This window comes from Pan troglodytes, chromosome X (genome assembly GCF_028858775.2).
Source record: "Pan troglodytes isolate AG18354 chromosome X, NHGRI_mPanTro3-v2.0_pri, whole genome shotgun sequence".
Lineage (NCBI taxonomy): Eukaryota > Metazoa > Chordata > Mammalia > Primates > Hominidae > Pan > Pan troglodytes.
In genome coordinates, this window is record NC_072421.2 from 56,320,021 (window position 1) to 56,333,439 (window position 13,419).

The 13,419-nt window shown below is 39.2% G+C and overlaps 1 protein-coding gene across 11 annotated transcripts in view; it reads left to right on the forward strand.

The window, feature by feature from the left end:
• Nucleotides 1-13,106, forward strand: part of KLF8 (KLF transcription factor 8) — a 381,472-nt gene extending 368,366 nt beyond the window's left edge. For 6 of the 11 annotated variants that reach the window (XM_016943393.4, XM_063803981.1, XM_063803980.1 and 3 more), the window contains one exon: nt 5,888-10,429. In XM_016943393.4, the coding sequence (XP_016798882.1) occupies nt 5,888-6,069 (182 nt within the window). In that variant the 3' untranslated portion in view covers nt 6,070-10,429. Of the gene's footprint in view, nt 1-5,887 lie in introns of all 11 variants that reach the window. The other 5 variants (XM_063803977.1, XM_009439159.4, XM_063803978.1 and 2 more) reach the window with 2 other exon arrangements.
• The last annotated feature ends 313 nt before the right edge of the window (nt 13,107-13,419 follow it).

Below are 13,419 nucleotides of genomic sequence, written 5' to 3' on the forward strand. Positions count from 1 at the left end.
GGTGTGTCTAGAAAGGTCATCCATGAGCTAGGTCCTGGAAAAGAAGCCTCACGACTCTGAATGATGCCCTATCCTACTGTGGCTAAGCTTGTATCCAAGATGCAAAACAAAGTCCTTTTTACTCTGGCCTCACCTCTCCTCAAGTGGAAGGAAGGGGTCTCTTTTGAAGCTGTGAGCTGTGCATCCTAGGGTTGGGGAAGGGGTGGTGCAACCACTGTCTTATCTGATCCAGCTGATATCTTAATATATCATATGCTCCCCGCAAGTCCACTGGCTCTGAGCCCAGTTCATCACTAGGACTCACCTAAGACTTGAAGTCCTTGTGGCCTATACTGCCTTTCAAGTTAATTCAAGGCCCCAGAGCACTTTATCTCATAGTGGTGAGTCTTCCCAGAATTCGAGTTCTGACTTCTGGGATGGGCGATTCCCCTCTGGCTCTGACTGGTTTAAATATTCCCTCCATGGGTGAGAGTCAGCAGAGTTCAGCATAGTTTTGCTTTCTGCTGTGACAAGGCAGCACTGAATTTAATGCAGTGTCTCACAAGTGCTGTACTATCCCTGTCTGAAGCACACAGATTCTCTCTCCACACCATGTAGGCACTGCAGAAGGATGGGTGAGGGGTGGTGTTGGTGATTCAAGACTCTTTCCTACCCTCTTTCAGTGCTTCTTTTAACAATATGAAGTTAAAACCAGGTACTGTGAGTGGTCATCTGATTTTTCGTTCTTTTTTTTTATTATTATACTTTAAGTTTAGGGTACATGTTTACAACTTTCATTCTTATGAAGGTCCTTTTTTGTGTAGATAGTTGTGAAATTGGTGTTCTTGTTGGGGCATGATTGGTAGAACATTCTATTTGGCCCCCTTGCTCTGCCCCTCTTCTCCATTTATTTTTCAATTGTGTAAGTTTAAAGGGTACAAGTGCAGTTTTGTTACATGGATATGATACATAGTGATGAAGTCTGAACTTTTAGTGTAACTAAGGAAGTTTTTTAAAGTAGGGAGAATAACGATCATATGAGAAGGAGCAAGCTATGTAAAAAGCGTGGCAAAAGACTATTCTTGGCTAGTCAGAGTACAAAACTAGTGAGATGGGAATAAGCTTGTCTTGTTCTAATAACTGATACTAGTTCAGCTTAGCTAGGACATATTGAGCGCAGCAGTGGGTGGAGAAAGCATTGAGGTGCAAGAGTGGAAGGGGGAAGATCAGTTAAGAGGCTAATGAAGCAATCCAGGCAAAAAATGATGACAGCTCAACTAGTATGTTGCCAGTGGAGATGGAGAGAAGGAGGTACATTGATGATTAAGTGGATGTTGGTGACTCTAAGGTTTCTGTTTTGGGTGACTGGGTGAATGGAGGTGCCATTTATAGAGCTAGAGAATTTGCCAATAGTTACACAGGTGGTAAATGGGTAAAGCCCCATAGGATTAGACATTTGTACCTAACCTAGGTATACTTTTCTCTATTGCTAGTATTCCACAGGTTCCCTGGGACTGAGGCAGGTACAGAAATGCCTGATTCATTGCCCTCCAAAGATTGTGATTCATTGTTAAGGGTCCTAGAGAGTGCCGTCTCTGTCTTTGGTAGATATTCTTCCAGCAGAGAGCCATAAGACTCTTTGCTTATCTGCAAAGACCAGGCATGCAGTGCAGCACTTCATCTCCCCTGAGTTTGCAATCATACAAAGCAGGAAACACAGATATAACAGTTCTTGTTAAACATACTGTGTTCATACTGTCAAGTCCCAGTATATTTACAATGGCATCACCCATTTTCCCAGGCTCCAAATGTATCATTGATTCTTACCATTATCTTTTTTTTCCCCCAAGTCAGAGTCTCACTCTGTTTCCAATGCTGGAGTGCAGTAGCACAATCTCGACTCACTGCAGCCTTGCTCTCCCAGGCTCGAGCAATTCTCCCACCTTAACCTCTGGAGTAGCTGGGACTACAGGCACATGCCACCACACCTGGCTAATTTTGTTTATTTTTTTGTAGAAATGAGGTCTCACTATGTTGCCCAGGTTGGTCTCAAACTTCTGGACTCAAGTGATCCTCCTGCCTCAGCTTCCCAAAGTGGTTGGGATTATAGGCATGAGCCATTAATATTCTCTTATGTCTTGAGTTATTTGTTTTTAAAGTTCTATTATTTCTTTCTAATTTTGAATAGCCTTTTTATTCATAATGGCTAAGACTATGTATTGTGAAACTAGTGTCTTGATTTGACATCTCAATCAGCTACTCACTGCTGAAAGTTGCTTCGCCCCTCTTTACCTAAATTTCCCAATCTTGGAATTTTAATAGTGTAAAATACTTAAAATAGTATCCAGCATATAGTGAATACTCAATAAATGCTAGGTTTTATTAATGTTTTTCTTTCAATTCCAATCTCGCTGTCACCTCCTTAGGTTTTGTTCTTATATTTATTATTGATTCCTTCATCAATTCAATGAAAAATTAATTTGAGCTTTATATGCCAGACAAATAGATCACCCCAGTAGGCTCCTAGTCATTGTAGTCCACCTTATACAGCATGGGTAAATAATTTTAATGTACAACTTTGACCAAGTCATTCTTGAGTTAAACAGACTAACTTTTAGACTAACTTTTAGTCTGTTTTATTATTGTTTTAAAGTTCTCTATTGTCAATACATCCCCATTATTGCTCACACCTAGGACAGACTGCTCTCACACACACCCCCTTGGGTATATCATTGCCTTTTATGCTTAAGTCCAAATTCTCTTTTTAAAAATAATCCCAAGTTTTTCATCTGTCTTTTATAATAAGGATCATCTCATAATACTCTTGTAAGGATGTTCCATGCTCCAAGACAGCTGACCCTATATGTACCATTCACTGCACTGCCTTGCCAAGACCTTGCCACCAGCTGCCTGGGTTGCTTTCTTCATCTAAAACCTGCCCATACCTCCATATTTGTGCCTTCACAGTAACCCAGAGGTTATTAACTAGCCTTGGAACTTATATCACACTTACTTATTTTTTTGAAACAGAGTCTTGCTCTGTCGCCCAGGCTGGAGTGCAGTGGTGTGATCTCAGCTCACTGCAACCTCTGCCTCCCGGGTTCAAGCAATTCTCATGCCTCAGCCTCCCAAGTAGCGGGACTACAGGTGTGCACCACCACACCCGGCTAATTTTTGTGTTTTTAGTAGAGACGGGGTTTCACTATGTTGGCCAGGCTGGTCTCGAACTCCTGACCTCAAGTGATCCATGTGCCTCAGCCTCCCAAAGTGCTGGGATTACAGGCATGAGCCACCGCACCTGCCATGTCACACTTACTATCTTTGTCACATAGTTAATATATATGCTTTATATTATGAATTCTTTCTCTGCATATATACTTTGTTCTTTAATTCAAATGATAAGTTGATGGAGATTACAAGTTGTGTTGTATGATGTTCATTGGCACAAACAGGAGCTTGTTCAATGATAATACAAGGGTAAATGCTTTTGAAATAGGAAAATGGGCCTCACTGCTGAATTCCTTTACAATAATTTGTGTGTTCTAGAAATGAGCTCTGATCACCACAGGGTGTCACTGCCTTACAAGTCAAATTTTCCTCAATTGGTTGAGGTGTATATAGGAATTCTCAGAAGACATTCTTGAGAGATCACAACAAAATGTATAGATAGCAGTGTAGCCATTGGGAGATGTGGAGATGCTATAAAATCACATAGAACAAAAAGTGAAAATTTAATTTACACACTCTAAACATCCCCTGAAATCCTATTCTTCTTCCCTCTGTTAACAATTTGTTGTAAAGCCTTCCAGATCTTTCCTCCTTGGAGAGAGAGAGACAGAGAAGGACAGGCACAAGATTTAGAAAACATAAATGAGATCCTACTCTCCGTGAGCATGTGTGTGTGTGGTTGTTCAGTATCTTTTTTGATTTGATAACATTTCATTTGCCATCTTTTTTGTCTCATTACATCCAGCTTTATCTCATTCTTCTTAGCAGCTAATGCAGCTATTTCTGAATATTGAAATGATCAGTAATTGATGTCTTTAATCTTTGAAATGTTTGCCTTGGTATAGTCCAAAGCTGTGATTCAGACTGGATTTCATTCTGTTGCTCATTATGTGAACACTATACAGTTAATTAGCAAACACTTGGGAGGGTTGGTAGGTGGTGTGTAGTAAGTTGGAAAACAGTTTATGCAAGCCAGATTGCCACCAGAATTTAGAAAAGCATAAAATTAAATGCCCTAGGTAATTTACAGGGAGTAAAGGGGAAAAGACCGAGAGAAAGAGACTGTTAGAATACCAATGCATTTTTGTGTCTGCATTATTGTTTGTTTCGGATTGTAAACTAATACATGCTCATTGTAGAAGATGGGAAACAGAATAATGTATTAAGAAGAAAGCAAACATTACCCTAATCCTACAACCCAGACTTATCCACAGTTAATATTTATTGTTGCTCATATAGCTTATTTCCTTTTTCAAAATTTTTATTATATGATACAACATTATGATTTTAAAGCATTTAAAACAGTACAAAAGGGTATAAAGTAAAAATGAAAAGTTCTCTTCCCACCATCCCTGGTCCTCACTTTCCACAAAGTCATTCACTGTTAACAGTTTCTCTCATAATGTACATTTAAGTGTATTGATATTGGCTTTATTATGAGTACACAAATGTATGGTGTGTGATCTATATACCATAATGGGGTCATACTGCGTTAATTTTTTTAGACTACTTTTTTTCCATTTAGCTTTCTATCTTGAGCATACATATCCTATATATAATTCAAATACAACCCAAAGATTCTGGGCATGGAGCTATTTCAAAAAGTTTGACCTGACACTGCCCCCCATGCCATTACATGCCCTTGAGTTTCTAACCTTACACAAAAGACCTGTAGCCTTAGCTGAGGGCCCTTTCCAGTGAATCACACATTCATCCTGTGTATATATGGCTCTATTTTATTTTATTTTATTTATTTTTTTGAGACAGGTCTCGCTCTCTCCTAGGCTGGAGTGCAGTGGCGCAATCTCGGCTCACTGCAAGCTCCGCTTCCCGGGTTCACGCCATTCTCCTGCCTCAGCCTCCTGGGTAGCTGGAACTACAGGCGCCCTCCACGACGCCCAGCTTATTTTTTGCATTTTTAGTAGAGACAGTGTTTCACCGTGTTAGCCAGGATGTTCTCAATATCCTGATCTCATGATCCGTCCGCCTCTGCCTCTCAAAGTGCTGGGATTACAGGCGTGAGCCACCGCACCGGACCATATGGCTCTATTTTAGACTGTTTGGTAGGAGATATTAGAGGAACGGATATTATGAAGTGCCAAAGACCTGAGTTTAGATCCCAGTTGTATTGGTTGCTAGCTATCTTTTAAAAAGAAAATGTTTTGAACAACTTTGTGATATATTTTTATCCTTTAGAGATGAGAAAACAGAGACCAAGCCAGGGAGAAGTGATTATGTAAGATCACACAGCTAGTTTGTAGTAGAGCCGGATCACACAAAGGCCTATTTGAACAAGAGGCTATGTGCTTCCCACTCTAACATCTTGGACTTTCTTTAGAACTCCTGTAGGTAACAATGTATTGTATTATTGAAAATCAATGAGAGAGTAGATTTCAAGTGTTCTTACCACAAAAAAAGATAAGTATATAGGTAATATGTATGTTAATTAACTCGACTTAGCCATTCCACAATGTATATACATCTCAAAACATCATGTTGTACATTTATACAGTGCTTCTCAATCAATTAATTAACTTAAAAGATTTACAGGCATATGCCTTCAAGGTTATTGCCTAACCTTTTCACTAAAGCCTCGATACGAGTTATGTATTCTATTATCTTTCTAGTATCCGATCATCCTCTCTCTGATTCTCTTTTTTTTGTCACATTCCCTTTTTAGGAGAGAAGCCTTATAAATGCACCTGGGATGGCTGCTCCTGGAAATTTGCTCGCTCAGATGAGCTCACTCGCCATTTCCGCAAGCACACAGGCATCAAGCCTTTTCGGTGCACAGACTGCAACCGCAGCTTTTCTCGTTCTGACCACCTGTCCCTGCATCGCCGTCGCCATGACACCATGTGAGCCGCACAGGTCACACTAGAGAAGCTGCGCTGGTATCTTTCCTGGTCGTGTGCTGAGGTTGGGACAATTTTTTCCTCTTTGACTTCAGCTTGCATATGGGGTTGAAGCAGCCCACTGAGCCAAGTTGAGGAGACTGGAGGAAAAGAGAGCTGGTCTCCCGTGGGGCTCTTCATATTCTACCTTCACTTCTCCACTGTCCAGACCCGTTTTTTTCAACCTCCACATGGGTTGAATTCCAGTGTGGCACCCATGGCTGCCTTCCTATCCCCCCCTGCTCTGAAATAGGACATTTTTCCTACAGTAACAAAACAGGAATCAAACTCAAGGCTGTGAACAAACATACGCTGCTTTATTCTTTCCAATTTTTCTCTTGTTTTCTAGAACTCTTATCCATATGTTTTTTAAATAAGTACCTAAAAGTGGTTTGATAGTGTCCTAAACGACTTTTTTAACTTCCTAAATGGAAAGAGCATAACAATGTAGTTGATTGGTGAGATTTACAGGGATTTGGTTTCTGAGTTTGAGGCACATTCCCAGTGAATAAGCTGAGTCCCATACCACACTCAAAAGGTTTTAATAAATCTAATCCTATTTCTTCTTAAAGTTTGGTTTTCAGACAGTGCTGGTGCTTCTGCTTCTTAAGTTCATCAGGGGAATGAGGAGTTCTTGTCCTTCTCCTCCTCTTTTTTTTCTTTTCCACTTTCTCCTTCAGGATTAAAGATTTTGCTGCACAATTGTTATTTGTTAGGTTAAATTTGGACAAATATTCAAAGCACACATAGACATATAAGTAAGGAGAAAAATGTTCCAGGAGAGTAGGTTGGGCAGTGACAGGAACAAACAGACCTAGGATGATCCTGAGAACAAATAGAGGGGTTCCTTTACTTGGATAGGATATCAAAAGTGCTGTTAATCACAAACCTCATTCAAATGGCAGGCTGTCGAGACAGTGTCTTGAGGGGCTGGCTGTACTGTTTATTTTTTCGTTTACACAAAGAAGCAATTGAGTATATTGCATGATGAGAAATCACACACTAGGGGCATGTTATACAGAAGTAAGGGGTTGGAAAAACGGAATGTTGTTCACTCCATGGAATTATTGGCATTCATTCCTGTGTTTCAAATGAAACATAGATGCTTTTCATGAAAACTGACCTACAAAAAGCAATTTGATGTTCTGCAACTGCTATGAAAACCTAAGCCATTTATTTTAGCTGATAGCAGATTGCATAATATACTCATTTAGCTGCCCAATCAGATTGTTTTATAATATTACCTGGGGTACAAAATCCTCTGTTCCTGGCCCTGGACCACAGATCTACCTCCACATGGCATATTTCCTTTCTGGGGTCAGGGGTTGGGGAGGGGGCTTTGCATCACTTGAATTTAGACTCAGCCTCTCTTTAAAAGATTGTCTTTATATTGAACACCTTTTTCTTTTCAACCCTGCTTGAATACTTTAGGTTACTATTTCCTGAGGCTGTCCATTCTCACTATATTGTAGAATTCTAGCACCAAGAAGGGATCCCGTTAACCATCTAGTCCTATCCATCCCTCATATTTTACAGATGAGACAAATACGGGTCAAATTTTTTTCTCCAGATGTTTCTTTGAGCCCTTATACACCTGCACGCTTATTCTCCTGGGGATCACATAATTTTATTTATTTATTTTTTGAGAGACGGTTTCACTCCATCACCCAGGCTGGAGTGCAGTGGCGTAATCTCGGCTCACTGCAACCTCCGCCTCCTGGGTTCAAGTGATTCTCCTGCCTCAGCCTCCCAAATAGCTTGGATTACAGGTGCGTGCCACCACACCTAGCTAAGTTTTGTATTATTAGTAGAGATGGGGTTTCGCCATGTTGGCCAGGCTGGTCTCAAACTCCTGACCTCAAGTGGTCCCCCCACCTCGGCCTCCCAAAGTGCTGGGATCACAGGTGTGAGTCACCACACCTGGCCAGGATCACATTATTAAACCAAATTAAAGTTTATGTGATTGGTTGCAATATTTGTCTAATTTTATATGTTATTCTTCAGGAAAACTTTAGAACTCAAAAATCATTTACAGCTGATTAAATAGCAAGTAAAATGTACTTGTGGTCATTGCCGTATAACATTAGGCACACGCTTCTAACACTTCTATAATATCTAGATTTTATTTACCTCATTTTAACTTGCAATGTCTGTCTATCTCATGAACTCTCCATAAATCCAAGAACTGCCTGTAGTTTTCAAAATGACATGTGGGTTTTTACTGTTATCATTGTTATTTCGATAGGGCTTTTTCCTGATTTTGGGTATACAAGTTCCAAACTTGCATAATAATTGCTAACGCACTAGGCGATATCTAGGGCCAGTCTGTTAAACGGGACTTCTAATGTAGCTGTAAGACAGGTTGGTAAAGATGAACTAACATAAGTTTAAGCTAATAATTCAGTAGTTGATGCAGTATTTCACAGTAGAGCCCGAGCTTACTCATTTTTTTCAAAATTTGGATCCTGATACTCCTTTTTCAGAGTTCAGAACTGAACTGCTCCCCTAAGACCTCAGAATCTTTTGCATTGAGACATATGATCTATTTATAAATAAAGGTTATCAAATATCTTGTTGAACTAATTAGGTTGATCAAATTAGGATCCCAAATATTGGGGTCCCTGACATCTGAGCCTTTATCTAAAAATGTTTCTGTAACATAATGACAGCCTTTATGTTTGTTAATTGACTATAGTAAAGAAGCAATTTTAAGCCTATTCTCATTTCCCTCTCCCCTACAAAAAATGATAAAAGCTTTCCAATTACTTACATATGCTCTAACAAGTGTCTCAGGATTCATTAACAGCATTTTATAGAGTACAGTGATTCAAATATAGCACAGTACAGAGTTTACCAAAAACACATAAAACTTTGCTAGATAGACAGTGAGGTGGAAAGGAACTAAAATGTATCTCTCTTGAATAGCATTTGGGGTTCAATTGAATTTGTTGTGTTTACAACAGCAAAGCACCGTTAGCCTGGACAGTTGCTTATGGCATCGATAGGGTTGGATAATATTCTGGGATTTGTTGCAGCAGAATTCCTCTATCTGATGATCAGCAGTTGAACATAAACTTCATAATTATAGTAAAATTTAGGAAAAACTATGAGTGTGAAGAGTATGAACTGATTGGGTAGATTAGGCAGAGTGCATTATGGGCAAGACAAAGGTTTTCGATATTAACTTCTTTTAAAATAAACTTTTTATTTTCAAACAGTTTCAGTTTTACAGAAAAAATGTGAAGCTAATACAGAGAGGTCTCATTTACCCCACACCCAGTTTCTCCTGTTATTAACATCTCACATTAATATGTGGTATATTTGTTACAATTAATGAAACACATTGATATGTTAATATTATTAACTGAAGTCCATACTTTATTCAGGTTTCTTTAGTTTTTACCTAAGATCCTTTTTAAAGAATTGTTTCGGCCAGGCACTGTGGCTCACACCTGTAATCCCAGCACTTTGGGAGGCCAAGACGGGCGGATCACGAAGTCAGGAGTTCGAGACCAGCCTGGACAACATGGTGAAACCACGTCTCTATTAAAAATACAAAAAATTAGCCAGGCGTAGTGGTGGGTGCCTGTAATCCCAGCTACTTGAGAGGCTGAGGCAAGAGAATTGCTTGAACCTGGGAGGCGGAGGTTGCAGTGAGCTGAGATCATGCCACTTCACTCCAGCCTGGGTGACAGAGCGACACACTCGATCTCAAAAAAAAAAAAAAAAATTGTTTCAGCATCTTGTTCAGGATTCCACATTACATCTAGTAGTCATATCTCCTTAGGATCCTTTTGATTGTGACAGTTTCTCAGACTTTCCTTGTTTTCAGTGACCTTGACACTTTTGAGAGAGATTTTCCTTAACTGGGATTTGTCAGTTGTCTTTCTCATGATTAGACTGAGGTTATGAGTTTTTGAAAGTAGGACCACGGAGAAGAAGTGCCATTTTCATCACATCATACAGGCATACTTTGGAGACAATGCAGATTTGGTTCCAGATCACTGCAATGAAGCAAATATTACAATAAAGCAAGTCACACAAATTTTTTGGTTTCCCAGTGCATATAAAATTTTATGTTTACACTGTCCTGTAGTCTGGTAAATGTGCAATAGCATTATGTCTAAAAAACAATGTACATACCTTATTTTAAAATACTTTATTGCTAACATGTTACTGGCACAAACACGAAGTGAGCACATGCTGTTGGAAAAATGGTGCCAATAGACTTGTTGGTCACAGGGTTGCCACAAACTTTTAATTTGTAAAAAATGCAATATCAGCAAAGTGCAATAAAGTGAAGCACAATAAAATGAGGTATGCCTGTATTTACATGACTCATCACTGTTGTTTAACCTTGATCACCTGGCTGAAATAGTTGTTGTCAGGTTTCTCCCCTGTACTCTTTTTTCCTCCCCTCCATACTGTACTCTCTGAAAGGAAATCACTATGTGCAGCCCATGCTTCTGGAGTGGTAAGTTATATGCCACACCCTTCAGAGCATGTATCTTACATAAATTATTTGGAATTATTCTCTAAGGGAGATTGTCTCTTCTCCCCCATTTATTTATTTATACAATATTTATATCAGCATGGACTCATGGGTATTTATTTTATACTTCGAGTTATAATCTAATACTACTACTTTATTTTATTGCTCGAATTGTTCCAGCTTTGGCCATTGGGAGCTCTTTTGGGTGATTCTCAAGTTCTTTTGACACACCCCCATCATTTTTTTTTAGCATGTCCTTACTTTCTGCCACTGCAAGATGTTCCAGGCTCATCTTGTATATTTTGTGGCCTACTCCTATAATCAGCCATTTCTTCAAGAAGTCCTGGTTTCTTTTACTGGAAAATTGTATTAGAAACCAATATCTGGGCATTAGGTATGTTCATTGTTACTGGGCTATTGTTGCTTCTAGGGCATCTCAGCTAACAGCAAGGAAACATATGTGTGTATACTATCCTATGTATATGCACATTCTATAAATATTTCTATATGTAATCACCCAGATTTTTATTTAGCTAAACATGAGTTCATATTGATGTTTTCAACTCTAACCTGTTACCACGTGAATCATTCTAGCTTCTTCCTGTTAGTTACATGAAGCCTCCCACACTAATACTGAGAAACCTGATTCTCAACCTCTGTCATCTATTTGCTTAATTTTTCAAATTCAGTGTGCACATATAGCAGTATCTGAATTGTTAACCTGTATACCCATGGGAAACAACTTTATCAACTACAGCGCAGGGTGTATGTACATAAAAATAGTAATATTTTTAGAACTCCAACAGCTCTTTGAAACAAAGTGGTCTGCAAAATTCTGGAATTAGGGATTTCTGTGATCTGAGTTCCAAGATTCTGGGGTCTATCCTGCCCCCAAAAAGTTTTCTCATGAACCAAACCATCAAGAATGTACCTAACCTTAAATAAGCCAAGGGAACTTACTGATGCTCCACAGTTTGCTAATTCTTGTATGAGGTACTGTAGAGGGATGGATACAGAAGGAACTGGGTGGGCCAAATTTAAATAAACACATAGCACTATCTTTTCTCACTGTTAAATATGGCTCTCTGACAATAGTGATGCTACCCTGAGTTACCTCTCTTCTGTATTTTCCCAGATCTCACTTGGTTGACCTTAGGCAAGTCATATCACCTCTCTGTGCCTCAATTAATCCATTTGCAAAATGGGGATCTCAATATCTACCTCACAGGAATGTTGTGAGGCTTCTCATAAATTGATTTTGGCAAAAATGATGAAAGATCTTTAAGTGAACAACCAAGTATTATAACCATTGTTATAATGATAGTTATAGTACCTTATATTTACCCTATGTAAAAGAGAAGATTAGGCTTCCTAGGTGATAAACAGATAAATTTGAGTAAGAAGGATAATTAAAGAGTGGCCACTGGAAGCAATATTATTTATTCTCTTACTTTCACTTTCCCTATATCTTCTTTGTTACTAACAATACGATTATCATCTGTTTCCATACTTGAAATGTATTAGGACCTAAAGGAAGAGGTAGGCAAAATTCATTGCTTCAGAAGCTGTATTCCTCCCCCTTTGTAACTCTGCTTGGACCACATTCCATGTCACATTCTCAGAAGCACAAAGGCAATTTTCCAGAGCCCTTTAAGCTTTGGCCAGTTCAGTTTCACCACTTATATTTTCTCTTTCCCAACTTACTTTACTCTGAATAGTATAGGTAGGAGGAGGGAAGTTGGGTAGGGTGGTTGGGGGTGGGAGTGGGTTGGAAGAGGATGGGATTTATACCAGTGGCAGGATATTTCTTTGTTTTCCAAACACTGGTTTTAATTTCCATTTCCTTTTCTGGTGTTGGGGTGGGGTCAGGGGAAGAGATACTATTTTGTTAACTGTTAAAAGCTCTCCTTCCTTTCCTAGAGTCGCTACAAGTAGCTGTGTTGGACATTACTTTATAACTATGCTGTATGCCGTGCTGTTTTCATTGTATCACAGAATTAAAAGGGGAAGAGAGTTCCTAGTGGTGTCCATCCCTGTTTTTTGACAGGCAGTCACACAGGTGAGCAGTGCCAGAAACTGGTTCTCTTTTTTGTGTTGGGGAAAGGAGCCTGCAGTGAAAGGATCAGTTGGATTTTTTGTCATTGTTAGTTTGTTTAAATAAATTATAAGACAGTATATTAAGCTTTATTCTCTGTAACTCTTATGTTTGTGCCCCATTATTTTAGTGCTTTAGAGCAACACCTTGTTTTTCCTCTATTTTATACTAGTTCTTGCTCCAGAGGCATGGCTTTGAGGCTAGAATCATGAGCAATCTCTCATGAACAAGTCTGTTATGCACCTGGAGATACTCAAGATTTGCCTTTGTTAGCATGGCCACTTAGAGATTACTCTGTTCTACTTCAGAGACCCTCCACTATGGCATCCATGCAGGGTGTGTGCTTGGGGACTAAGCAATCTTGTTCAGTTTAATTATTGTACTTTTTTATTAATAAAAAGATCTTAAACTTCAGAAATCATGGCTATTTTCTTGACTTTGTCTCCAATCTCTGTTTCTTCAGCATGACAAGAGTAGATCACTTTTTTCCCCCTAGCTGGGTAAAGTTGTGATGAAGCTACTATGTAGTATCATGGGATAAAAAATGAAGCCAGGTTGTCTTAAACATGACAGTTTCTCTGTTTAATCATATAAGGTCCTCCCCATTTTGGGTAATCTATTCAGCTGTGTCCCTGAATGGAGCTTCATGAAGGCTTTGTGCTCCTTTTGTGTATTTCCTACAAAGGATTTGATAAGAGTTTGTTGGATACAGATTCAGTTGGCTAGATTTT